General features: G+C 39.1%; 1 protein-coding gene across 5 annotated transcripts in view; it reads left to right on the top strand.

Moving 5' to 3' along the window:
* Positions 1 to 24,629, top strand: part of NR2C2 (nuclear receptor subfamily 2 group C member 2) — a 72,522-nt gene that overhangs the window by 22,106 nt on the left and 25,787 nt on the right. For all 5 annotated transcript variants that reach the window (XM_089520847.1, XM_089520810.1, XM_089520820.1 and 2 more), the window contains 9 exons: positions 4,678 to 4,788; positions 6,336 to 6,536; positions 6,843 to 6,945; positions 12,243 to 12,422; positions 13,873 to 14,020; positions 17,986 to 18,079; positions 18,438 to 18,571; positions 19,072 to 19,246; positions 20,375 to 20,496. In XM_089520847.1, coding sequence (XP_089376973.1) covers positions 4,717 to 4,788; positions 6,336 to 6,536; positions 6,843 to 6,945; positions 12,243 to 12,422; positions 13,873 to 14,020; positions 17,986 to 18,079; positions 18,438 to 18,571; positions 19,072 to 19,246; positions 20,375 to 20,496 — 1,229 coding nt within the window. In that variant the 5' untranslated portion in view covers positions 4,678 to 4,716. The remainder of the gene's footprint in view (positions 1 to 4,677; positions 4,789 to 6,335; positions 6,537 to 6,842; positions 6,946 to 12,242; positions 12,423 to 13,872; positions 14,021 to 17,985; positions 18,080 to 18,437; positions 18,572 to 19,071; positions 19,247 to 20,374; positions 20,497 to 24,629) is intronic.

Raw genomic sequence — 24,629 nt, 5'->3', positions numbered from 1 at the left:
GCATTCTCTGAAAATGCCAGACACAGATGCTGGCAAAACGTCGGAAAGAAACTCTGCTAGAAATGGCCACATAGCCCGAGAAACCCACAAAAAACTATGATAATGGAGAAGCTCCAGAAGCTTACAGAACAGTGGCAGTAGTGATTTTGAGGGACAGCGGTGGAGGATAGAGAGAGAGTTGCAGTGGCACTTTTGCTCACTCTTGTTGGTCCTGTGCAGAAAAGGGCACTTCTGAACTCTATGAAAAAATCCAAAAGAAGCAACAGATAGTGTTCGAAAATGAAACTCCCAGGTCAGAAGACAGACTGCCACTTACTACGGGAGAACAATGAACAAGTACAACGTGCACTGTTTCACATGGTGCCAGTGGACATAAGTTGAAAGGACAGTCAGCTACTGAGGTCTGAAACACGTATAATAGGATCATGGAATATGAACAGCATGCTTGAAGAAATTGTGAAACAAGTATTGAAACTTAAACATTGCGATACTTGTGATGGGTGAGCTAAAGTGTTTGGGAACTGACTATTTTTAGTCAGATAATAACTTAGCGTTATACTCTGGAAATGTTAATCTAAGGAGAAATGGGGGGGGGAGATATGATGTAGCAATAATAATTGGAATGTAACACAAAATATGAACAAATAATTTCAGTGAGACTCCATGGAGAACCTATCAAAATAATCATAATCTAAGTTTCTGTTCCAACTATAGAGGCAGTAGAGGAAGCAATCAAATCAATTTATGCAGGATCCCAAGAAGAGATTGATCATGCACCAAGACGAATCATGTTGCGAATCATCAGTGACTGGGGCCTGTTACAGACTGCCAAAATAAAGCTGCTTCGGGTCTCTTTGGAGGTATGCTATTTAAATGATGCATGGGTCCTAAGAGTCCGGAGGTCGCACCAAAGCCACACTCCATTCCTAAGCACCAGAGTGCAGCTTTTGGTGCAGCTTCCAGATTCCTAGGATGCATGCATCATTTAAATAGCATACCTCCAAAGAGACCCGAAGCAGCTTTATTTTGGCAGTCTGTAACAGGCCTGGAATTCTGATGTAGGAAACAAATTAGAATGAAAGATTGTTGGAGAATTTGACTGGGCCTCAAGAAATGAAACAGGAGAACAACTTATCAAATTTTGTGAAGCCAATGCAATCGGTTCTTCATATCCATGGGGGTTCCATTCCAGACCATCTCCCAGTGGATAGCAAATTCTGCAAGACCTCAAGTCCAATGTGCACACAACTGCGTGCATGCGCCCCCATTGGGGAGAATGGAGAGGGGTCATCCACCGATGTGCCAATCAGCAGATGGCAAGCCCATGAAAGAGAAAAGATGACTAGTTTTTTCATTAAAAACATGTTCTTCAGGCAGTGGAACAATCAGCTATATATGTGGACATCACCTAATGGCACATCTAGAAATCGAATAGACTGTATAATTGGAAGCTGAAGATGGAGAAGCTGCATTCTATCCAGGAGCAGATTGTTGCATAGGAGGAGGGGCCTGCTTACATGAATTTCCAGTACCATGAACAGCCACATCTGGACAAAATGCAGGTTTGTGACTAACATTGGCATAATTTCTTTTCCTCCTGTATGATTTTAATTCATGCACAGCTCTCAATTATGATGCAGTGTAATGTATAATATACATGTTGCAAGCTTTCAAAGCTTCTTTGACTTCTTAATGCAGCAAAGGTGTTAAAAATTATACAGGAGGGAAAAAAATGATGGTTAGTCAGAGACCCACATTTTGTCAAGATGTTGGTTTTTTGTTCTTAGTTAAGATGGTATGGAGAGGAATTTATGCAAGTAGGTCCCTCGTTCTTCTGGACATGTGGGTACTAGAAAAGAAAGCTTCTTAATGTCCAAGAAATAAAATTTAAATTCCATTAGCAATACAAAAAGATGTTTCCTTTGAGATCCAGTTTGTCTCCATCCTTTGTGAGGCTACAAGCCCCTTTGTTAGACAGAGAATACTAAATTTCTCAAGAATCCTCTGTGCTTTTGCACCAGGAAAACTTCTACTGTGCACCTAATAGTACCTAAAAGTTTCTTGATGTAAAAGCATGGAGGCTTCTTGAGAAATTCAGTGTTCTCTGCCTAACAAAAGAATTATCTTTTTGTGGATGTACAAAATTAAATGTATTTATAGTAGCGTTCTAAATATTTTATTGTGCTGAATGGTTTGAGCACTTCATGTAATGCCATTTGAAATCTGCAAGGTGAATGTGTTACAGTGCGTCCTCGCCTTACGCGGGGGATCCGTTCCGGATCCCTCCGCGTAAGGCGAATTCCGCCTATGCTCGAGCCCCATTGGAAACAATGGGGCTCGTGCGCGCGGGGCGCAACGGGCACGCACGCCCATTCAATTGAATGGGACGCACGTATGGCGCGGGCGCACTGTAATGTACCCAAGATGGTCTTATTCTTGGAAAACATTGTAGTTGTTTAATTTGTTAAATATACAGTTAATGTAAGTACAATTAATGCAAGAAATTGGCAATGAAACAAACTAAAACCAAAACACTCATCAAGTAGATAACTAAGGATATAAGGGAAGTAATCCAAGAAAATAGAGGTAGATATTACTGGGAGAAACCCTCTCTAATCAGCAAGATTACTCATGAAGACACTCATATAAGCATTACTTTCTCTTATTCAAATCTTATGTATTGAGAGTGGCAAAAATTGAAAATCTATACATGTGCATGTTGAGCACATCCGAGTTGAAATAAATAGCTAAAAAGTCTTCCTTCCAATCCTTGAACTGTTGTTAAGAGCTAGAGATACATTATAGCATTTTGTTACAATTCCTTACTTGTTTGTATATACTAATGACAACCTAGTTACCCAGTTTATATCACTGGCAGAAGGTAAAAAGGTCACCCACAGAAAACGTTATGTATTCTTAGCAAGCGCACATATGCAGAAATGCATTTCCAAAGCCCTCAACCATTCACGGCTTGCAAATATCTTTTTTTAAAACATCCAAAAAACAAACCCTGATTTTGCAATTTTATATGAGGAACTCCATTTTACTATAGCATTGTATGTAATGGGACTTGAGCATCCACAGGATTCCTGGAACCAAACCCCAGCAGATACCAAGGGCCTGCTGTATGTTCATTACCTTCCAGAAGCTATGTTGAAACCAGGGGGGGAGTGGGAAAGGCTAAGACAAAGCAGTGTTGCTCTGCAGAAAGCCTATAATGGTGGTGGTGGTTCGTTTCTCTCTTTCATCCTCACACTATTAAATTTACCTTGTTTTCATTGTGTGGTTATTTTAATTTGCTTACTTACTACATTATATTCCATTTTATTTGTATGTTGCAATCTTTTTCTTATTTAGTGAAATTGCCACGGATCTTAGGCTATTGGGAAAAAAATAAATCCAGTTTATAAATAAATAAGAACTTTTCCCCTTCCCTTGCACTACTCTTATATTTATTAGTAGTCTTAAGTACTAACATTTCCTGTTCCTTTAAAAGTATTTTATTTTTATTTTATTGCTTATGTTTTTGATTTACTTATTGATGGCCCAAAAATCTTCATTGCATGATCTTAAAAATATAGTAGATAAACAGATCAGACTGAAACTTCAGAACCCATTTGCTTATTTTTGAGTGGTCTTATTTCATTTCCAGGTGCTCAACATCCATTTTGGCTGTTAGAAGGAAAGATTATTGAATATATGGCTTACTTATACAAAAAGCCAATGTTGGTATAGTGGTTTGAGTGTTGGACTGTGAATCTGGAGACCAGAGCCTGAATCTCCGCTTGAATATGGAAACATTTTGGGTGATCTTGGACAAATCACACTCTCTCAGGAGCTGAGCAGACAAGCCAAGATAGCATGAGCCAAGCCTGAGTCAGCGCATCCACCGTCATTCAATGGATCCTTGATGACCATGTGCCCCTTACCTTCCTCCGCCGTTCCCTCTACTGAGAAGAGCCCCATCTCAGCATCTAAAGTGGAAATAGGGTGCCTGGCTATACCCAAGTGCCGAAACTCCCCCTTTCTACATCAGAGACCACAACAGAGGTCTTCTCAGTAGAGGTGACAGCAAAGGAAGCTAAGGGGGCATGCAGGGCCATCCAGTTCGCTGTCTGGGGATTTTGGCCTGTGTTATTCAAATAGGATGACATGAGGCCAGAGGGAGCATAGGCCTTTTGGCCTATGCAGACAGCCCCTCAGTCTGAGAAAGATGAATGCAGCCCCCCACCCCACCCTGAACAAATCTTTCCAAGAAAATCCCATGATAGGGTCACTGTAAGTCAGAATGATTTCAAGGCACACAACAACAACATACAAATAGAAATTTATCTATGTAAACTTTTGCTTTAAAATGAAAATTTCCCATGACACTTTCCATGAAAATCTTTTTTTAAAAATTCGTAACCAGAATTGTTGTTATTTAGGAGATTTTTAGTCCGTGTCATACTGAAGGTGTTTTTTTTTTCATTGTGTTTACAGCCTTACTCATACCTTTGAAGTCCTAAATAAGAGTATCCAGTCTCATGGCTTACTGCTATATTAGGGAAGGAGTTGCATCAGTGAATTATTCTTGAAATACTTTTTCCTGCTAGAAAGACTTAATATTTGAGATTAAATAATGTTCACTGTGTTGTTCAGTATGCATGAGATCAATTTTTTCATGCTTCAATATAGGTGCAAACTTTACAGACAACATTATCTGAATCTCCAGTGATGACCAGCCCTTCTCAACGCATCCAAATTATTTCCACAGATAACTCAGTAACTTCACCACAGCGCATTCAGGTATATACTTTTTGCCAGTATAGTTTTACCATCTAACATTGTCCTTGTCTTGTAAAGTATTCTTTAATGGTTCCACATTCTTTTTCTTAAAGATTTTTCCTTATGTTGAATTTAATCATAATTTTTGTGTAGTTATTATCTGGAGACATTTCACAGGGCAGAGATACTAATAGGAAAGTAACTATTACCTAAAAATTACTGGGTTTCATTTCATTAATGGACTTCATATTTTGTAGATTGTACATGCACTGAGAAAATTCCCTATTGCTTTACTATCAGAGTATTTATGCAGATAAAAGCTTTTCAATTTTGCTGGAATGTTTTGTGACTTGTAATGTAATGTCTCCCATGCTATTTAACATTTACATGAAACCGCTGGGAGAGATCATCCGGAGACATGGGGCGCGGGGTTATCAGTACGCTGATGACACCCAGATCATTTTCTCTATGTCTCCGACTGATGCAGTGACCGAGGATGGTGTCTCTCCTCTCGTGGCCTGTTTGGAGTCAGTAATGGGCTGGATGAGGGAAAACCGACTAAAGCTGAATCCAGAGAAAACGGAGGTACTCGTGATAGGTTCCCCTGGTCCAGGAATGGCGGTGGTTCCACCTGTCCTGAACGGGGTCACGCTCCCTGTGAAGGACTCTGTGCGCAGTCTGGGGGTGCTTCTTGACTCGTCCCTTCACCTGACTGCTCAGGTGAATGCGACGGTCAAGAGCACCTGTTATCAGCTTCGGCTTCTTCGCCAGCTGCGCCCATACCTGGCCCAGAGGGACCTTGAAACTGTGGTACATGCCCTGGTAACCTCGAGATTGGATTTCTGCAACGGACTCTACATGGGACAGCCCTTGTACCTAACCCGGAAGCTTCAATTGGTGCAGAACATGGCTGCAAGGCTGGTCACTGGCACGTCCAGGGCCAGCCATATAACACCGGTTTTAAAAAACCTCCATTGGCTGCCCATTTGCTTCCGGGCGCAATACAAGGTGCTGGTAATGACCTATAAAGTCCTAAATGGCTTGGGCCCAGGTTACCTGAAGGACCGCCTCTCCCCATACATTCCGCCTCGCACCCTCAGAACATCTGGGCAGCAACTCCTTAGGGTTCCCGGGGCGAGGTTATCCTCCACTTCTAGGAGGTCTTTCTCCATCGCCGCCCCGGCCCTTTGGAACACGCTGCCCATAGAGCTCCGCTCAGTCACCTCCCTGGCCCAATTTAAACGGGAGCTGAAGACCCACCTGTTTAATATCGCATTCCCCGATTAGTCCTCATAGACCCCCCCGCCATAAGGCCGCACAGGCAATGGTTTGCTAACCCGGGGGCATCTGTTGTTGTTTTTTGCTTTTGTACTGTTTGTATTTTAATATTGTATAATGGAATTTTATGTAATTTTAACTATTGTGAACCGCCCTGATCTTTGGAAGGGCGGTATACAAATAAACCATTTATTTATTATTTATTATGTTATGGCATTGGAGGAAAACCAACACCTTTATAAAGTTATGGTGAACTTCTAAATGACTAAATATTTTCATTTTTGCTATAGATTGTCACAGATCAACAAACAGGGCAAAAAATCCAAATAGTGACGGCAGTGGACTCCTCAGTATCCCCAAAGCAACAATTTATATTAACTAGCCCAGATGGAACAGGAACAGGGAAAGTGATATTGGCATCACCTGAGGCCTCTAATACCAAGCAACTTATCTTTACCACCACAGATAACATTGTGCCAGGCAGAATACAGGTAAGCAATGTGATTAAAGAAGGGTGAACACATCAGCCATTAGACAATAGACATACCCTACTTTATTCTGTATTTTTGTATTACTTCACTGCTATTTCTTTAGCTTGGTGTTCTGTCCCTTTCCATGCTGCTCACATTTCCTTTTCTCCTCTTTAAGAAGGACCTGAACCATCTCAGTTCTTTTTTACCTTTTTCATGTTGCATGAATGGGTTTCTGCTGGGATAACTGTTAAAGATTAGAAGAGTTCTTTCTTAATTTAATGTAACATTGAATGATGCTGTCAATCTTACGATGTTTCATTTTAGATTGTGACTGATTCGGCCTCTGTTGAACGTTTGTTAGCTAAAACTGATGTCCAGCGACCTCAGGTTGTAGAATATTGTGTTGTGTGTGGAGACAAAGCATCAGGTATGTTATTGTAAAACAGATGTTAGCTACCCTTTAGGGCCAGTGTGTGTACTTGTAATTTTGAACAATTATCAATGATGTGAAGGGGTATCAATTAAAAAAATGATTACTGTGGTACACTTAGCCAGTAATATAATTCCAGTTTTACGAAAAGGCAAATTAATGAGGCTGAAAGACAAATAACTCATTATGTCTCCTATGTACCAGAAAGAGTTTGGCAATAAATTCCTAAACACAAAGAAACTCCTTTGAACCTTTCTCTCTTTCAGTAATAATAATAATAATAATAATAATAATAATAATAATAATAATAATATTTATTTTTATCCTGCTTCTCCAAACAGATCGAAGCAGCTAACAATAAAAGCATCAGTAAAATATAAGAACAACTTATCATCATTGCATCCCAAACCCTCTCATCCACAATAAAACACAATTAAATTGTTAAACAGTTATTAAAACAGTTATTAAAAATAGGGCAGAGAAAGTTAGAGCAGTTGTTGAACAATTGATTAAATTAATAAGAGATTGCTGGAATATTAATCTAGAAAGGCCTGTCAGAAGAGGCCTTCCTTCATCTCTTTTTCTTGTGTCCTAATCACTCACCCTACATTTTAAATATACAAAATACACTCTGCTTCTAGGACAAATTTTGCTCCTAGTGATTCTCTTTCCCCATGTCTGTGTATTTCAAAAACATATGTGCCACGTTCCATCTGCCATAGAGAAACCTCTCTTTCTCCTTCACTACTGGATCAACTTACAATCCTCTCTAACTCCATCCATTTTTATTTTGGCCCTGTTGGATCACCCTGTTTCCCCCACTTTGATTGATCACACCCAGTTCAACCTTGTTCTCCTTTCCTTCTCCTCGCATTCTCTAAATTCAGTCCCAGCCATCTCCCACAAAGCCTGGTTTCTCATGTCTTCCTCCCACTTTCCTGGGTCGTTCCCAGTCACCTGTGCTTCCCTCACTGATGGGTGCAGTTCTCCATCCTGCTCTCTTATTACTACAAAGCACAAGCTTGTAACAGACATACATTTTGTCAAGTTTACAGTTCTCAGAAAGTTCGTTCTTTGCTGTTATTAGGGAGGTATTGCTTAGCACTGAGGTCTCCAGTAGTCTCAGAGGTTTCTAATAGTCTTCTCTGAAGATGCCAGCCACAGATGCTGGTGAAACTCTTCTAGAATATGGCCACATAGCCTGAAAAACCCACAAAAAAATTATGGATTCCGGCCATGAAAGTCTTCACAGACCCAGAGGAGTTGGATAGCACCACTAAAATGACTCTATATGGGGCAATGGTTCTAATTAGGGCAGTGGTTCTATCTGGGTGTTCAAGGTAGCAAGATGGTACAAGTGAAGATAGGAAGACTCTGATTCTGAATGTGTGAGTTCAGCCTCAAATCAAGGCAGGGTATTTCACAGAGAATGGGCAGCTTAGAGCCATACAACCTATGTGAGTCTCTGTGGTTTTGTGGAAGGTATATTTGATTCCCTTAGTACACGTTTGAACTCAAAGAACAGTTTCAGAGTTCAGGCTAAGAAGACAGGAAAACAAGAGGTGACACATACCAAATTCAGTAGATTACTTCTGAGTTAATAGAACCCTTCTTTATGCTCCTGACCTTCTTGGTTTGAGTTGGATTGGCTGATTCAGCATTACAAAGCCAGATTTCCATGAGGCAGAACAAGTAGAAGTTCTCAGAACAAAAGAAGGGATGCCCCATGAAGGATATCCATGTAGTTCCTCAATCTGATGATCTTCCAGGAGGTGAAGGTTGGAGGGCATTTCCTGCCAAGGATTGAATTTGCTTATTTATGAGTTATTTATGGGTTATTTATTTAATAATTAAAATGAATCCCTGTGTGTATTTATCTTCAAGTAATCTCTCAATTTATGCCAACCCTGTGCATTTCATCGGGTTTAGGCAAGGAATACACAGAGGTAGTTTTTCCAGTTTTTTCCTGTGATATATAACCTACAGCACCTGGTATTCATTGGTGATCTCTCTTCCAGTTACTAACTGAGCCTGACCCTACTTAACCTCTAAGATCAGAATATTTAGGCCCTGAAATATTTCTGGTTGTTTTGTCCCTTCAGGTCATTTCTGAGTTGCAGTGGCTGACCTAAGATGAACCTGTCACAGGGTTTTCTTGGCAAGATTTATTCAGAGGGGCTTGCCTTTGCTGTCTCTCTAAGACTGAGAGAATGTGACTTGCTCAAGGTCGCCCAGTGGGTTTCCATGGCTGAGTGGGGATTCGAACCCAGGTCACCCAGCGTTCTAGTCCAACACTCAAACCACTACACACTGGCTCTGTAAATGTTTCTATCCCACCCTGTATCAGAAGATCTTGCTAATACAATCAGTTAATTCTTTTTCAAACAATTACACATTGAAACAGCTCAACAGTCAAAATAGTACCCACAATCCAGTAGATTAAGAACAAAGCTATGATGTTAGTGTTTCCCAGATGCTTGGATAAATAACCAGGCTTAACTTTGCATCAATGAGTGGCTAATTCTAGTGCTAATCAAATGAATTGGAAACTATAAAATCACCTCTTGGGTTGCTTCAATTTGGTTTTAGAGTTCAGGAAGGTATTTTCTGTAGATCTTGAATCCCCATTGTTTTTCTGCTCATAAAAGGTCAGCTCCTTCCATTTGCATTGCTGTACAGGACATGCCAGTCATGAGTTTCAATTACTATCAAAGACAGGTAGCTAGAACATCACCATGAATATCACTTTGTTTTTAATTCTCATGGTCTTTTGAAGCTTTTTCCAGAACAAAAAACATAAGACAAGGTGCTAGGGTGATACCAGATATGGCATATGTAAAAGCTACTATGGCACAGTTACAGTAAAAGCTATTTTCAAGTTGAATCTCTCTTATCCAAAATGCAATTTTTTTTTTGGATTTTGGAATACGTTTATTTGCATAGGGAGAACTATTGGGAGTTCCAGTCCAGCAACATAAGGAGGACCATACAATTGCTCCCTCTGCCATCATTTCCAAGGATAATTTTTCTTTTATAATTCAGAATTGGTTTATGCCCTACACAAGGAAACTCTTTGTAATGCTGATGCAAAATTTTTTGACAGGACCAGGCAAAATGGGATATCTATTACTAGTCTTGGAGTAATTGTGCTAGCGTAAGCTCATTTCTGGGCACAATTCAAAATGCTGATTTGAATGTTCAAAATTTTACATTACTAATTGTTATCCACAGAAAACGAACAACTAAACTGGTCTTTTCATGGCCTCAAATATCTTGGGCCTAGGGCACTTTAAGAATCACCTTCTTTTGTACAAACTGGCTTCTATTTGAAAAACATACTCAGATGGTTTTTTTCAGATTTTTTACCTTCAAACATGAGTTGGATGGTCATATGAGATAGGGCATTTTCAGTGGTGATACTATCTCTGGAATGCTTTCCCAAGGAAGACTCACCTGGCATCAGGAACAGGTGAAGATCAAGTGAAGACATGATTATGTGTTCATGCCATTTAGACTTTTAAAGCTCTTTTAGACTGTACATTTATTCACCTAACTTGAGATTGGTGTAACTTTGGTTTCTTGTTTGGGTATTATATTTTACAAAAAAAAATTATAGTGCTTTCATCAATTGCTAGATGCTTTGAGAACCTTCATGCTGACAAGCTGGAGAATAAATGTTATCTATTATAATAAAGAAAAGGAAGAGGAAACCTTCCTTCCTAGTGAGGAAATACAACCTCCAAATGGTCTACAAACCAACCAAGAAAATCCAGCAAATGCTGCACTCAGTAAAGGACAAGAGAGACCCTCTCACAGCGACAGGAATTTACTGCATACTGTTCAGTTGCAGATAAGTCTACGCAGGATCACCAAACCTAATGTTCAAACATGAATCAAGGAACACGAGAGAGACTACAGACTGGGTCACCAGACAAATCAGCAGTAGCAGAACACATTATAAACCATCCTGAGCATAAAATGCTGTTCGAAAAACACTGAAATTCTGGACCATGCCAACAACTAGCAGTCAGGATGCACAGGGAAGCCATTGAAATCCATAAACACCTGGACAAATTCAACAAAAAAATAAGAATCTTTTAAAGTGAACAAAGTTTGGCTACCAGTCCTGAAAAACACCAAAACCAAGACGCAGCCCATGAAAATGAAAACCATCCAGGGTGGGGGAGGGAGGGGGTTGTTTCCCAGCAGACAGTGGATCATTAATTAAATAGACACCCTGAGGCCTTGCCATTCAACAACAGAACAATACACAAATTAACAGGTAAATCTCTTCCTCTCAACCAACAGTATATATACCCCACTCTCTTCCATGCCAGCATTCACAGATGCTGACGAAACATCAGGAATAAACTCTTCTAGAACACTGCCTCATAGCCCGAAAAACCCACAAAAAATAAGGGAAGATTTTGTTTGTCCGAACCACAGCTCCCAGATCTTCAAATTTAACCACTGAAACATTGGAATGCATACTAAGGGAAATAAGGATGTGCACCTGCCATGTTATTTGGGTTTTTAAAAATTCTTAAATGTAATCAATTTAAATCTGTCTTTGTATTTAAAATTGACAGTAGAATCTTGAATCCCTAGGTGACAGATGTCCTTAACCAGCACAAAAAATTGCAGTCAGAGTTGAGAAGTCCAAAGAAGGAGGAGTCCAAGCTCATGAGAATTACTCTGACAAAGTTATAAGGCCATCACTTTCTCCCTTCTGTTACACAGCCGCTGTCCTCATCACAGGAATGAGCAAACAGCCTAAAGAAATGCACCCTGATAGTGGGAGTGTCCTGCAGCCTTAGAAGCCAGAGCTTCACACAGACAAAGAGAGTGCAATGTGTCCAATTTGTGACAGCTGCATAATTGTGCTTAAAGGGTTTGATATATCAAGTTGAGGGAGGTTCCATTCTGTTAGCAAAAGGCAGTACTTTCATGTGTGTGTGTGTGTTCACATGTGCAAACTCACACTACAGCACTGATTGGTTTAAACACAAAAGCATCCCAATTGAACTTTAGTGGAATGGCATAAAACAGGTGGTGTTACTATGTAAAACCTCTTCAAATGCTAACAAATGCTTTGAATTTTAAGAATTTATTTCTGAAAAAAATGTCATTTGTGAGATCAAATGACATATAGCTAAAATTCAGTTTCAAAAAAATATAAGGATTAAAAAGCAGACTAAAAGATCAGTTGAATGATATGTTCTCCATATTATTTTGAAATCAACTTTCTTTGTCATGTTATTTGTTACATTCTTCATGTCTTTCCTCCTTTTAAGGTCGTCACTATGGTGCTGTCAGTTGTGAGGGATGCAAAGGCTTCTTTAAAAGGAGTGTGAGGAAAAATCTGACCTATAGTTGCCGTAGCAACCAAGACTGTATCATCAATAAACACCATCGAAATCGCTGCCAGTTTTGTCGGCTAAAAAAATGTCTCGAGATGGGAATGAAAATGGAATGTGAGTCCAAAGTACACAGAATTGATCTTTGTCTAGCAAGATTATAGGGGCTTGTTAATTTTTTTGATTAACATCTGTTTCTTTTACTCTTTGATACTTTTTTTCCTTAACCCCAAATCAAAATTTCTTTATTCTTTTATCCTCTGAACTTCAGTCTTTCAGTTATTTTTATTTGTGCACATTGACAGTGCATTAAATACTCTGTCCTGCACACAGTTACTTAGGAAGCAATCTGATCCACCCACAAGTGAGTTCATAGACATCAAATTGTATCATAAGTGACTGAAAATGTTTTGCTGGTACAGACTGAGCATTCCTATTCTGAAAATCCAAAATCCAAAATCCAAAATGTTTTAAATTTATTAAAAATATTGTATGAAATTATCTTGAGGTTATATGTATAAGGTGTATATGAAACATAAATGAATTTCATTTTTAGATGTGGGTCCCATCTCCAGATAAGGGATATTCAGCCTCTATAACAAAATATTAGTGGTTGAGTTTGATGATACTTTGGTCAGAGCATAAAATTAAAGGATAGGAATGCATCTTGAGAGCAACTATTTTGAAAATGACACCATGTTAACAAAAAAGAGCAAGATATATGTGCGAGTAGCCAAATATTGAAGCTGGACACAGCTTGGTATGACAGTGCTGAGTAAATTAACACTATAATCCTGTTGTTCATTTCAGAGTGAACTGAACAGCCAAAAATTTAAGGCCACAAAACAGTGAGCCCATTCTTAACCAATTAAAAGTTATTTTGTACTTAGCAACTTTGCTTGATGACCCTACAGGGTCTGCAGCTATTGAGTCTTCAGGGCCAGAACAGGCCAGCAGCTTAAGCTGGCTTCAAGCCATTTTAGGGACATGATGTTTACACACGCCAAACCCCCAGGTCATCCAGAAGTCGTGCCGGCAGTTACATGCTGGGCAACTTGAGGGCAATTTGGGGGCATGGGGTTTAGATGCCACATGCCCTGGAGCTGGCGAAAAGCCAGCTCTAGAGGCACAATGGATTTTTTGGCTCCTATTTGGGGCAGAGGCTGACTGGATTGGGATTGCAATCCAGCCTTAATTGTGGAGGCTCTAAACCACCCCATCAGGACCATCTGTTTCGCCCCTCAGTTGGTTATAATTCCTAGCACATAAAAGGGAGCATTTTGATATGAACATAGATAGCTAGAAAATATCTAAAACTATGGACAGTATTTCTAAACAGCTTTGTATTGATATAAAATACTGTAGATAACATTGAAATCCTATGGGTCGCTACCCATCACTATCTGTCTGAGATCATCTATCAACTATCAGAATTGCAAACAAGTCTTGGGTTAAGCTATTCTAAACTGAGACTTTACACAAGCTGAAGTTAGACTTTAATTATTATACTTTTTATAATCTTTTGGAGGAATTATTTTATCATTCAAGTATCTGCATTGTGATCTAGCTGTACAGAGTGAAAGGAAGCCTTTTGATGTGCAGCGTGAAAAACCAACCAACTGTGCTGCTTCAACTGAGAAAATTTATATCAGAAAGGACTTAAGAAGTCCTCTAATAGCAACTCCAACTTTTGTAGCTGAGAAAGATGGAGCTAGGTAAGTCCAAAATGGATCTTTTTGAGCTGCTTGTAATTTAGAGTTCTTTTTACAGAGACAATACCTTAACTCACATAACTGTTGTTTTGTGCCTTAATTTCTGACTTGTGGCAATCCTAAAGCTCTCAGGTCTTTTCTTGGCATAATTTGTTCAGGAAGGGTTTGACTTTGCTTTCCTCTGAAGCTGAGAGAGTGTAACTTGCCCAAGGCCTCTAGTTTGTTTTCATGGACAGGCAGAGATTTGAACCCTGGTCTCCCAGTGCTGTTCCAATACCCAAACCACTGCACCATGTGATTCATAACTACAAAATAGTATTCAAGATGTAAATAAGTTTTGAAATAATTGTTTTATCCTTGTATATTCCACTATTATAATGTATCCAGTATCCACTGTGAAGTATTCCATTTGTGCTAGGATTCTACATATATTATTTATTTATTTATTTATTTATTTATTTATTTATTTTATCAATACTTTCTCTGAATATGGAACCCAAGATGGCTCACAATTTCAGTTCAATTGTATCTAAAATTTTATATAATCAGAAATCATAGCTGTTATCTTTTATTTAGGAATGACCATAGTTTTTCAGGACACAGTATAGCTTACTAATGCATCACAGGATCTCACCTCAAAGGATTTCTACTGTCAAGACTAGAATGACTGTAAATTCTCTGCAGCTCTCTGATTGTAAATTCCTTGCAGCAGAAACTTGTCATGTGCAATTCCATCTCTATTGTATCATACATAAGTTTTGTGCATTATTGTGCTTTCCTGTTACAAGCTGGATATAACTCTTTGAAACAGCATATAAGGAAACATAAATATAAGGGAAAAAAGAGGCTGGGAAGATTGGCATGCCTATTTAGATGAGTGCAGTTTTGGCGATATGACAGTTTAGTTATTATTCTCTCCTTAAACATTTCTCCATTGCCACCCAACCCAAGGCAAGCACAACAAATAAAAGCAGATAAACAATTAAAAATACATATTGAAAGACTTTTAAAAGAGTTTTAAAAAACACAACTAAAATAATCTCAGACACGAACTATGGTTTTGGGACCAAAGGCCATAGAAACAAAGCAGTTTTGTTACACTGGAAGCTCAAAAATGTGAAGCCAATTTAAAATAAAAACACTAGGTTGATATATGCTAGTACAGTAACAAAAATAAGTTTTTGCAGTAGGTAAAAAAAAAAAGATCATTACTATACTGTCAAGCTTCAAATAAGGAACTGATTAAAAATGACTTGACCAGACTCCAGGTGCATCAAAGGGGGATGACTTATGACATGCACATGTGGTCATTGTTGGTTGAGGCATGTAATTTGTATGTCAGCTTTTCTAGAAAAGCAATATCCTAAGCCCTATTTACTCTGTCTTTGGCCTGAAACAGACAGGCAGAAAAAGCAACTTCTGGCCCGTTTGGGGGCTGAGCTGCACATGACGCATGCCCTGAAAGCGGCTGGAAGCCATGCAGGGAGCGCACCTAGAGCACTCAAACGTGGAAGAGCTGGCACAAAAAGGAGCAGCAAAAAGCTGCTCCTACTGGCAGACGGGTTGGAGCCCGTGGCGGTGGCCCAGATCGGGACCAGGCCTGTTTTCTAATTTTCTCTACTCCTAAGTAATTCCAAGATCTGACTTCCAAGACTGATCTCAATTTTCAAGATATTTCTATAAATTATTGGATGCTGGACCTTTAAGGTGACTTCTAATAGATGTGCAAACATCTTCAAAATAGGTCAGCATTCTTGTACTCGCCATTTTTGTATTTGCCTGGCAAACTTTATAATATTTTAAAGTCAAGGCACCTTGGTTTCTGGAATTTTTCTCTCATTTTTTCCCATCATGATTAGGACATCATTAATAAAAAGGTTCTATAATATAACAGTTGTCAAATTGATTTGACTCGAAGGCAGTTAACAACAAAAACAACAACAACAACCTTTACTTATACAATCTGGGATTATTTACAAAACAGAAAATCCATGAAGTGGTTGGAAGTAGGTACTTTTGTTTAGAAAAGATCAATGCATAGGAAAAACAGTTAAAATGTGGTTTATTATTCACCTAAGGGAAATCCTCTGTTTTCCTTTTAGTTTTATTTTCTGTCTCAACTGAAAAGCATGACTGTTAATGTGAAATTTAGAACTGCAATACCATTGCTGCTTTTGTAGATCTGACCTTTCTGTATAAAGTTCTCGTGTAGCTTTTGCCAAGACGAGTGCTTTTGTTTGTCTAGTAGAAGAATAGTCTGAAATCGAAGTTATATCTTAGATACTTGTATTTTGACTATGGCAATTTGTTCAAATAGAGAATTTTACAGAAGACCATTGTAATTTTTTGTCTCAACTATTTTATTAGTGGCTTATAGTTATTCAAGGCAATTTGCTTCAAATCCTTTGCCAGGAAAATTTCTAGATATTTAAAACCTGAGGAACATACTGTACATATATACACAAAACCACAAGTCTTGGCATATATTTAGAAATTTTAGTCAAAATCTTGACCCATAAAACATGTGTTGACTTATCCATGGGTCAGTGAAAGTACTTCAACTCTTATATGTAAAGAGGAACCTTCCCCTTCTCTGACCAGAGTGGCAAAAGGCAAGAGCTTAGTCCATTTCAAAAAAACCTAAAAGAAGTACTGACCCGCTCTACTCTCTTCACCAATGCACTGGGCAGGAAAATGGCTTTGGCTCTTTGGTGTTTCACTTCAGAAGAGTGCCAAGAGACAAGCTATGTGTGCCTTTTCTTAATCCCAGCCACACCTGGTCACCTCATCCTCCAATGCAATTTATGCCCTACTATGTGTCATCAATGCCCTTCAGCACTCTACATTTGGCAAACAGGCTGGTCCCTGCTCTAGAGGATAAATGGGCGAAAGACAATAGAAATGGGATTACATAAATGCAGGTTGCAGAACATTTCAGTCTTCCTGGGCATTCCATCTTACATCAGCGGTCCTTGAACAAAAAATTATAAAGAAAGATTTGAAAAAGAGATAACAGAGTTGGAATGTATACACAAACAACAGTCCATCATCATTGGGTTGAACAGAGATAATGGCTTCCTGGCACACTACACACATTTCAACACTATCTAATATCCATCCTTATGAGGTCGCCCTTGACCAGTTGATTGCATCTCCTCTCTGTTTCCAACACTATGTTCCAATCTCATTCATATCGTTATCTACTCTCCTTGGCTTTAGGTAACCTCCTTCCCCCTGCCTTCGTCCTCCAACTTAAAACTGAACTTGCCACCTACAAGTTTTGAATTTCAGTTGATATTTTCACGCACAATTGACTTATATTAAGTTTGTCTCTGGACTCTCCACTCCACCCAATGCATCTGAGAAAATAGGCTCTAGTCTATGAAAGCTCTACCAGCTTCTTTCTTTCAGCTAATCTCAAAGGTGCTACAAAATCCTTTTGTATTAGGAAAACATTTCATGATGAGAGCAAAATAAAAGTAAAACAATTGGACCCAAACTTTATTTCATAAACAGAAAGGCTGTTTCTGTTTGCAAAAATGTCAATAATAGATCAGCAGCTCCTGCTGGTGAAAAGGTTGTTTATCCCAATTCATTTTGCAGCTTGTCATACTCTTCCTGAGGATTCCTCAGTCTAATAGAGCAGATTGTGAGAGGTGGGGGAGAGGCTGGAGGTGGAAGGGTAATTGATAATGCCTTTTCCTCTTCCCTGGAATTGATATATTTGGTGAATAGAATTCCATGTACAGGATCCCTGGATCAAAGCCTGTTGTGTATACATCGGTAGGAGAGCAACCTGTATTCATATTGTAAATACAGTTTCAGTGAAGATAATAGAATAGAAAATCAGAATAGAAAAATCTTTCAGAATTGAAAAGCACAATAGTACTGCTTATTATATGTAAGAAAATGTTGTGTCTGATGAATAACATAATACTATTCATACTTCTTTCCCCACTCTTGGACAGATCAACAGGGCTTCTTGATTCAGGGATGCTTGTCAATATTCAGCAGCCACTAATACGGGAGGACGGTACAGTACTGCTGGCTACAGATTCTAAGGTAGCATTCCTTAGATTTTATTGTACATTCTCATTTTGTAGTTTCATCATGTTGATTCCATATTATATGGCAACATACAAATTGTTTAATTACTTCCACCACAAGACTTAATGCAACATCTTATAATGCTCATATGGAGTAGAGTATATTCTATTGTTGAAGAATAGGCTTGGCTTAATCAGTTGGCAACATTTATGTTAATTTGCTTGTTTTATTTATGTTTTCACTAATTTTTGGGTTCCTCCCTCCCATTTTTATAAGCAGCTATAGCATGCTGTGAAAGAGGCATAAATGTTTTTAAATGAACAAATATTCATATAATTTTTTCACTAATATGTATATTTTTTTCCTTTTCCAGGCTGAGACAAGCCAAGGTGCCTTGGGGACACTAGCAAATGTTGTAACTTCACTTGCCAGCATCAGTGAGTCACTTAATAATGGAGACACTTCAGAAATCCAGCAAGAAGACCAATCTGCAAGTGAGATCACTCGGTATGCACTTTGCTTTAGTAGCTTACCTTAAGTGGTCCATGGTCCATTATAAAGTTATTTAATGAACTATAGTAAGATGTATTAATAATAGGCTATTGATAATAAGCATTGTCCTCTTTGTTAATACTACAGTCTAGTGTATTTTTGTCTAGGTTTGCCTTCTATCACTGACCTGCATTACATTTTTGCATTTTCTGAAATTGTTTGTCACTTCAGTTGATAGGATTCTACAAAATTCTACAGAATGGCCAAAATGAAATTGGCACTAAATATAGCTATGATAAAAGTGTTTTTGTATTTTCAGTTTCTCCTTCTTGTTTTTTCCTGTCTCTGTTTTGGTTTCATGAGAGTAGGCATTCAGATAGTAAGTTCTGTTAGTATATATAGTGGCCTGGTTTCTCTGTGATAGAAATATCAGTGGCTTTATCTCATTCATAATATATAAATATATTAATAGGAATTGGAATAAACTTACCTGACAGTCTTAATCTTACCTGCAGGGCATTTGATACCTTGGCTAAAGCGCTTAACACTGATGGTGCAGCAGCTCAGAATGCAGCAGATGGGATGGATCCTACAGGTGGCGGGAATATTCATGTAATCAGTAGGGATCAGTCTACACCAATAATTGAAGTTGAAGGGCCCCTCCTTACAGACACTCATGTGACATTTAAGGTGAGTATTTCCTTAATACGTTTTAGCAAGTCTATCATTAAGGCCTGTTACAGACTGCCAAAATAAAGCTGCTTTGGGTCTCTTTGGAGGTATGCTATTTAAATGATGCATGCATCCTAGGAATCTGGAAGCTGCACTCCGGTGCTTAGGAATGGAGTGTGGCTTTGGTGCGACCTCCGGACTCTTAGGACCCATGCATCATTTAAATAGCATACCTCCAAAGAGACCTGAAGCAGCTTTATTTTGGCAGTCTGTAACAGGCCCAAGTCTTTTATTTTTTATAAAAAAACTTAAGTAAAAATAAGTTAGTAAACAGTACTTTTATTTTTGGGGGGGTTTTTTAGAACTAATTACTTTATTAGAATAATTTCATTTGATATCCAGGGTATAATTTTTAAAAGCAGAAGTGACTGTTTTTCAGGCCATAATACCAAATTTAATATAAGTTATCTTGTATGCTTTCTGACACCTACTGAGACATTTTTATTGGAAAGGCCTATGAGTTTCACAAAATTTGACAGCTGGACACATTGCCTGTTTATAAAATTAAGGCTTTATTAGTTATCTGCCTGATTTTATTCATCTGTAAACTGTAAAAATGATAACTTCACAATGCATTCCTAATTTTCAAACTTTTTTACATTCTAAGAGTTTTATGTATTGTGTTACCTTTTGAAAATCTATAGCCATAAAGAAGCACTACAAATTTTACTTTACACCAAACTATTATTTTACTGGTACATAGTGTACTGTTTAATTTAATCTCTCATTCAAGTCTGGGTTGATGTCTTTCATAATAATTCATAAGAAAACTTAATTATTTGAATGTTTAAATAATTAACTATGTCAACCACATGATATTTGCAGTAGAACAGCCTAATATGTTGTGGTTTTAAAGAGGTGTGTTAGTCTGTTTCAGTATAAGAAGGAAAAGGGGAAGAAGTTTGAGCAAGCCATACCTTGGACTTTAATTAATATACTTCAGCATAAGCTTTCATGGACTTCGGTTCACTTCATCAGATCCCTGCTCCTTGCCTTCCCTAACATGTTATTGTTTCCAAAAGTAATATATTAATGGTTTTGAAAGAATTTAATACACGCGAACTTGTCTTTCCTATTTTGTTACAGTTAACCATGCCTAGCCCGATGCCAGAGTATCTGAATGTTCATTACATTTGTGAGTCAGCATCCCGGTTGCTTTTTCTTTCTATGCATTGGGCAAGATCTATTCCAGCCTTTCAAGCACTAGGGTAAGAAGATGATTTCCTTTTCGTAAGGAATTGTTCAAATTTCCTCAGTTTGTACTAAAGTGTAATTATTTCATTTGCTGAGCTGAATTCATGACAAAGTCCACATTTTCAAATTGCTATAAATTTGAAAAACAAGATTGCCTAAATTGCGTTATAACTCTAAACTGGAGTAGACTGGAGTGTAAGTCCATCTTATGACTGTGTATGGTTTTTTTCCATCATTGTAGAGATTAGTATTCCCTCATGCCCTCTGTAATGACTACAGTCCTGTTGCGGCTCTCGCCTCAGCCATGGCATGGCTGGTGGAGAGCAGGGGGCAATTGGGAGAAGTGTCTGGCAACATCCTCCTAGCCAGACATAGAATTATTCTATCTTCGGCTGAGACTTTTGAAGGGCCCCAGCAGATCTTAGTAGGTGATGTAATTCTGTATCAGGCTATAGAGACATAGGCGCGTTACAGAGTGCCCGAAATGGGCGCTCTGCCGGCGCTGCCGGTTTCTGCATCCGGGAACCGCAGCGGTCAAACTGTGCGGTTCCCAGACGCACCACAAAGAAGCCGCAAAAAGCGGCTTCTTTTTGGGCCCTGGAAGTGGTGCCGCAAGTGGCCAGTGGCGCACTCACAATGTCACTTCTGTTGCAGGACGTGCGGATGCTATGTGTCCGCGACGTCAAGATGGCGGCGCCTGTGTAGAATGGGCGCCGCCATTTTGTATGTCCCCAGGATGTACTAGGGTTAGGGGCATGCGTAAAGCACACCCTTTCCTAACCCTAGTACGTCCTGGGGACGTACTTTACGCCCATGCGGAACGGGCCATAGCTAGACACTTCTCCAAACCATTTTCCACCAGCCATGGAATGGCTTTGGGAGGCTGCAGCAAATCGACAATAATATCTAGGGATGTTGAATAAGAAGCTGTAACACAGTTCCTCATGCAGAACAATTAAACTGTGCCATATAGGATCTCAGCTCATAGTCTACTCTGAGCCAGTGTAATGTAGCTGTTTGGTTGTTAGACTAGGACTCCAGGAGACCCAGAATTCAAATCCCAACTCAGTAATGGAAAACCACTTGATCACATTAGACATGTCACACACTCTAATCCTCAGAGAAGGCAATGACAGACTGCATCTGAACAAATCTTGCCAATAAAACTGCAGAATAGGTTTGTCATAAGTCAGAAATTACTTTAAGATACACAAAAACAGTAACAGTTCCTTTAGTTGGGACTGAGAATTGGATTGGGGCAAATTACATGTACAGTGCACCCACGCCACATGCGGAAGCATTTTACGTGGCTTCCAGCTTACGCAGAAGCCATGCAGGGGAGTACAACAATGGCATGTGCGCCACCCCACCACTTGCACGCGCCCCATTATTTCCTATGGGGCTCGAGCATAGGCAGATTTTCCCTTACGCGGGGGGATCCAGAATGGATCCCCCTGCATAAGAAGAGTGTCCACTGTATTTATTTAGACTGCTTACATTCTACATTGTAATCATGGGAGTCTCTCAAAGTGGGTTACAAAACATTTACACAACCCAGTCACATTCTCAAATGTAGTATCATGAATAGACACAACAAGGTGTTTCTATGATGGAAGGATTGTTTAGGCATCATTTCTTGTCTTCATTTTCAGTCTTTGGTTTTCCCCTTTGGCTGTTGCATATTAGGCAAGCCCATTGATTAATTGTTAAGGGATTTGACAATGTACTAAGTAAGTTGGAGCATCTGGAATTCATTCAAACCTTGAAGGACCAAGTCTTCCTTCACAATTGCAAGGCAATAGTTCCATGTACACTACTTTATATCTCCCCCCCCCCCCCCGCAAGTTAATTTTAGGTTTATTCTTTTTCTTGACTGGTGGTGTGTGTGTGTGTGTGTGTGTGTGTGTGTGTGTGTGCCTGTGCATGCATGTTGGACATTTTACCCGTTTTTTATTTATTTATTTATTTTCATTTTTTTTTATTCTACATTCTCTGATGCAGTGGTTCTCATGGTTGTATGGCACCATTTATGCTATGTATTTTTGTTATGGTACTGAATGTTGGAGCTGTGTTAATTTACTGTTATCAGCTTTGGGATACTCTCTGTATAAGTGCTGGATATTAGCATTCTGTTATTTGGTGGGTGCCGCAGACAAACTATTTGTCTGCAGGTGATGCACCTAGGTTCTTGGTGCTCTAGGGTAATCACATTTGGGTTCCTAGACAAACTATAGACCTATAAAAAACCATACAACTCTTCCTCACTCACTTGACATAGGTCACATGAACCTTTCCTTTTCATCCCATTTATTGTCTCCCATTTAAATGTCTAATTTTTAAAAAATGTAAGCCACTCTGATAGCCTTTTGGCTGAAGAGCAGGGTATAAATACTATAAATAAATAAATACAGAAATAATATTTATTTATTTATTTATTTAGGTATTTATATTGTGCCTTTATAAATATATAAATACATTTATTTATGCCTTTATAAATATGAAATAATATTTTAATAATAACAACTTTCCCTATATTTTTTCTTCATCCACCAATACAACAATATCCTTCAGAGTGTTATCCTCTCTTCATGTTTGACTAGCTTTCCCTTTAAGTCTTCTTTTCCATTATTACACCTGCATCCTTCTGTTTTATTTCTCCTATGTTTTTACCGTGCCCTTCTTCATTTCTTTTTAGGGCTTCAGCTCTCTTCCCTGCCAATCCTTTTATGGACTCTAAGCCCTTTTTAAACTCTGTTCTTCTTATGGCTGAAAAATGCCTTGGGTGTCTAGGTAAGGGCCACATTGTCCAGCAGTATTCTGTTTGCCATGCCATGGCTTCTTCTTTTGGACCCTTAAAATCAGTGCCTTATCTCAAACTCCATTGTTGGTAAGACTTTCTCAAATAGCCATGAATAGGTCCCTCTATTCAGCATTGGCCTTTGTTGTTAAATCTTACTCCTCTTCAAAGTCCAAAACATGGAGCATGCTGCTCTGCGAGCCTGAATTGGCCATGACATGTCAGGAGTTTGGTACTGATTTGGCAACAATCATGCATTGGTTATAAGTCTCATTGGCTATCTCCATTCATGTAGCAAAGGAACCTCTGCCCCTATCACCAATAACTCCTAGCAGGAAAGTGGCTTGATCCAGCCATGTTCAGCCTGAGCATAAGAGGCTAGCTCCTCCTCTTGAGACGTCACAGGTGAAGAACCAAAAGAAGAAAGATATGAAGAACAAGAGTAAACTAAAGACCAAGTCGAAGAGACTGGGGGACTTCTGTTGGAGTGAGCTTCCTTAATCTGTTCCCTTAGTATCAATGTTTGCTCCAGCTTCATTCACCCTTTTGGTACTGACATTTGCTCTAGCTTCATCCACTTTCTCACTAGTGACATTTAGTCTAGCCACTTCATCTGCATTGATTATGTTGACATGCAGCACTGACAATCTGGTTGTACTAGGCAGTCTCAACCAAAGCCTAAGCATAGTCCAAATGACATCCATTATCCAGAATCTCAGCTTACTTTCCTGCTCACAGGCCTTTCATCAGTCCTGATTTCCTAGATGTTGATAACAACAACAGTCTGCTTCAAGGAATAGGTTCCCATACCTGCGAGAATGATCTTGCTCTAATTCACACTTCTCTTACCGATAACTATTGGTACCAAGAGGATTCACCTCATACTTCAATCTCTTCTGTTTGTCACAGACACAAACCCTATTGTCACAAGACTCTGTGGCCTTACCTCCCCTATTCTGCATCCTTATAGAGACAGGTATCATTAGCAAAAGCTGCTACACCCACCATTCTCTGCATCAGTGGTGCTGCCAGAGTTGATTCAGGCTTCCTCAACATTTTGACCCTCCACTGTCTCTAACATTGTGTCTATAGACACATTTTCCTTATGTGTACATGGTCTGCGTGGTGGGGCAGAATATACCACATATACTAGTGTATAAGTGGAAAAAATTATACCGGGTGTTATCAGTATGCTGATGACACCCAAATATATTTCTCTATGTCCCGGTCATCAGCGACAACGGCAGATGGCATCTCTTCCCTCAACCACTGTCTTCAGGCAGTAATGGATTGGATGAGGAAAAACAAGCTCAAGTTGAATCCAGACAAAACGGAGGTACTTATGGCAGG

Source organism: Sceloporus occidentalis, unplaced genomic scaffold (assembly GCF_023333645.1).
Source record: "Sceloporus occidentalis isolate IW3139 unplaced genomic scaffold, rSceOcc1.0.p SCAF_1, whole genome shotgun sequence".
NCBI lineage: Eukaryota > Metazoa > Chordata > Lepidosauria > Squamata > Phrynosomatidae > Sceloporus > Sceloporus occidentalis.
This window is presented reverse-complemented; position numbering and strand designations above follow the sequence as displayed.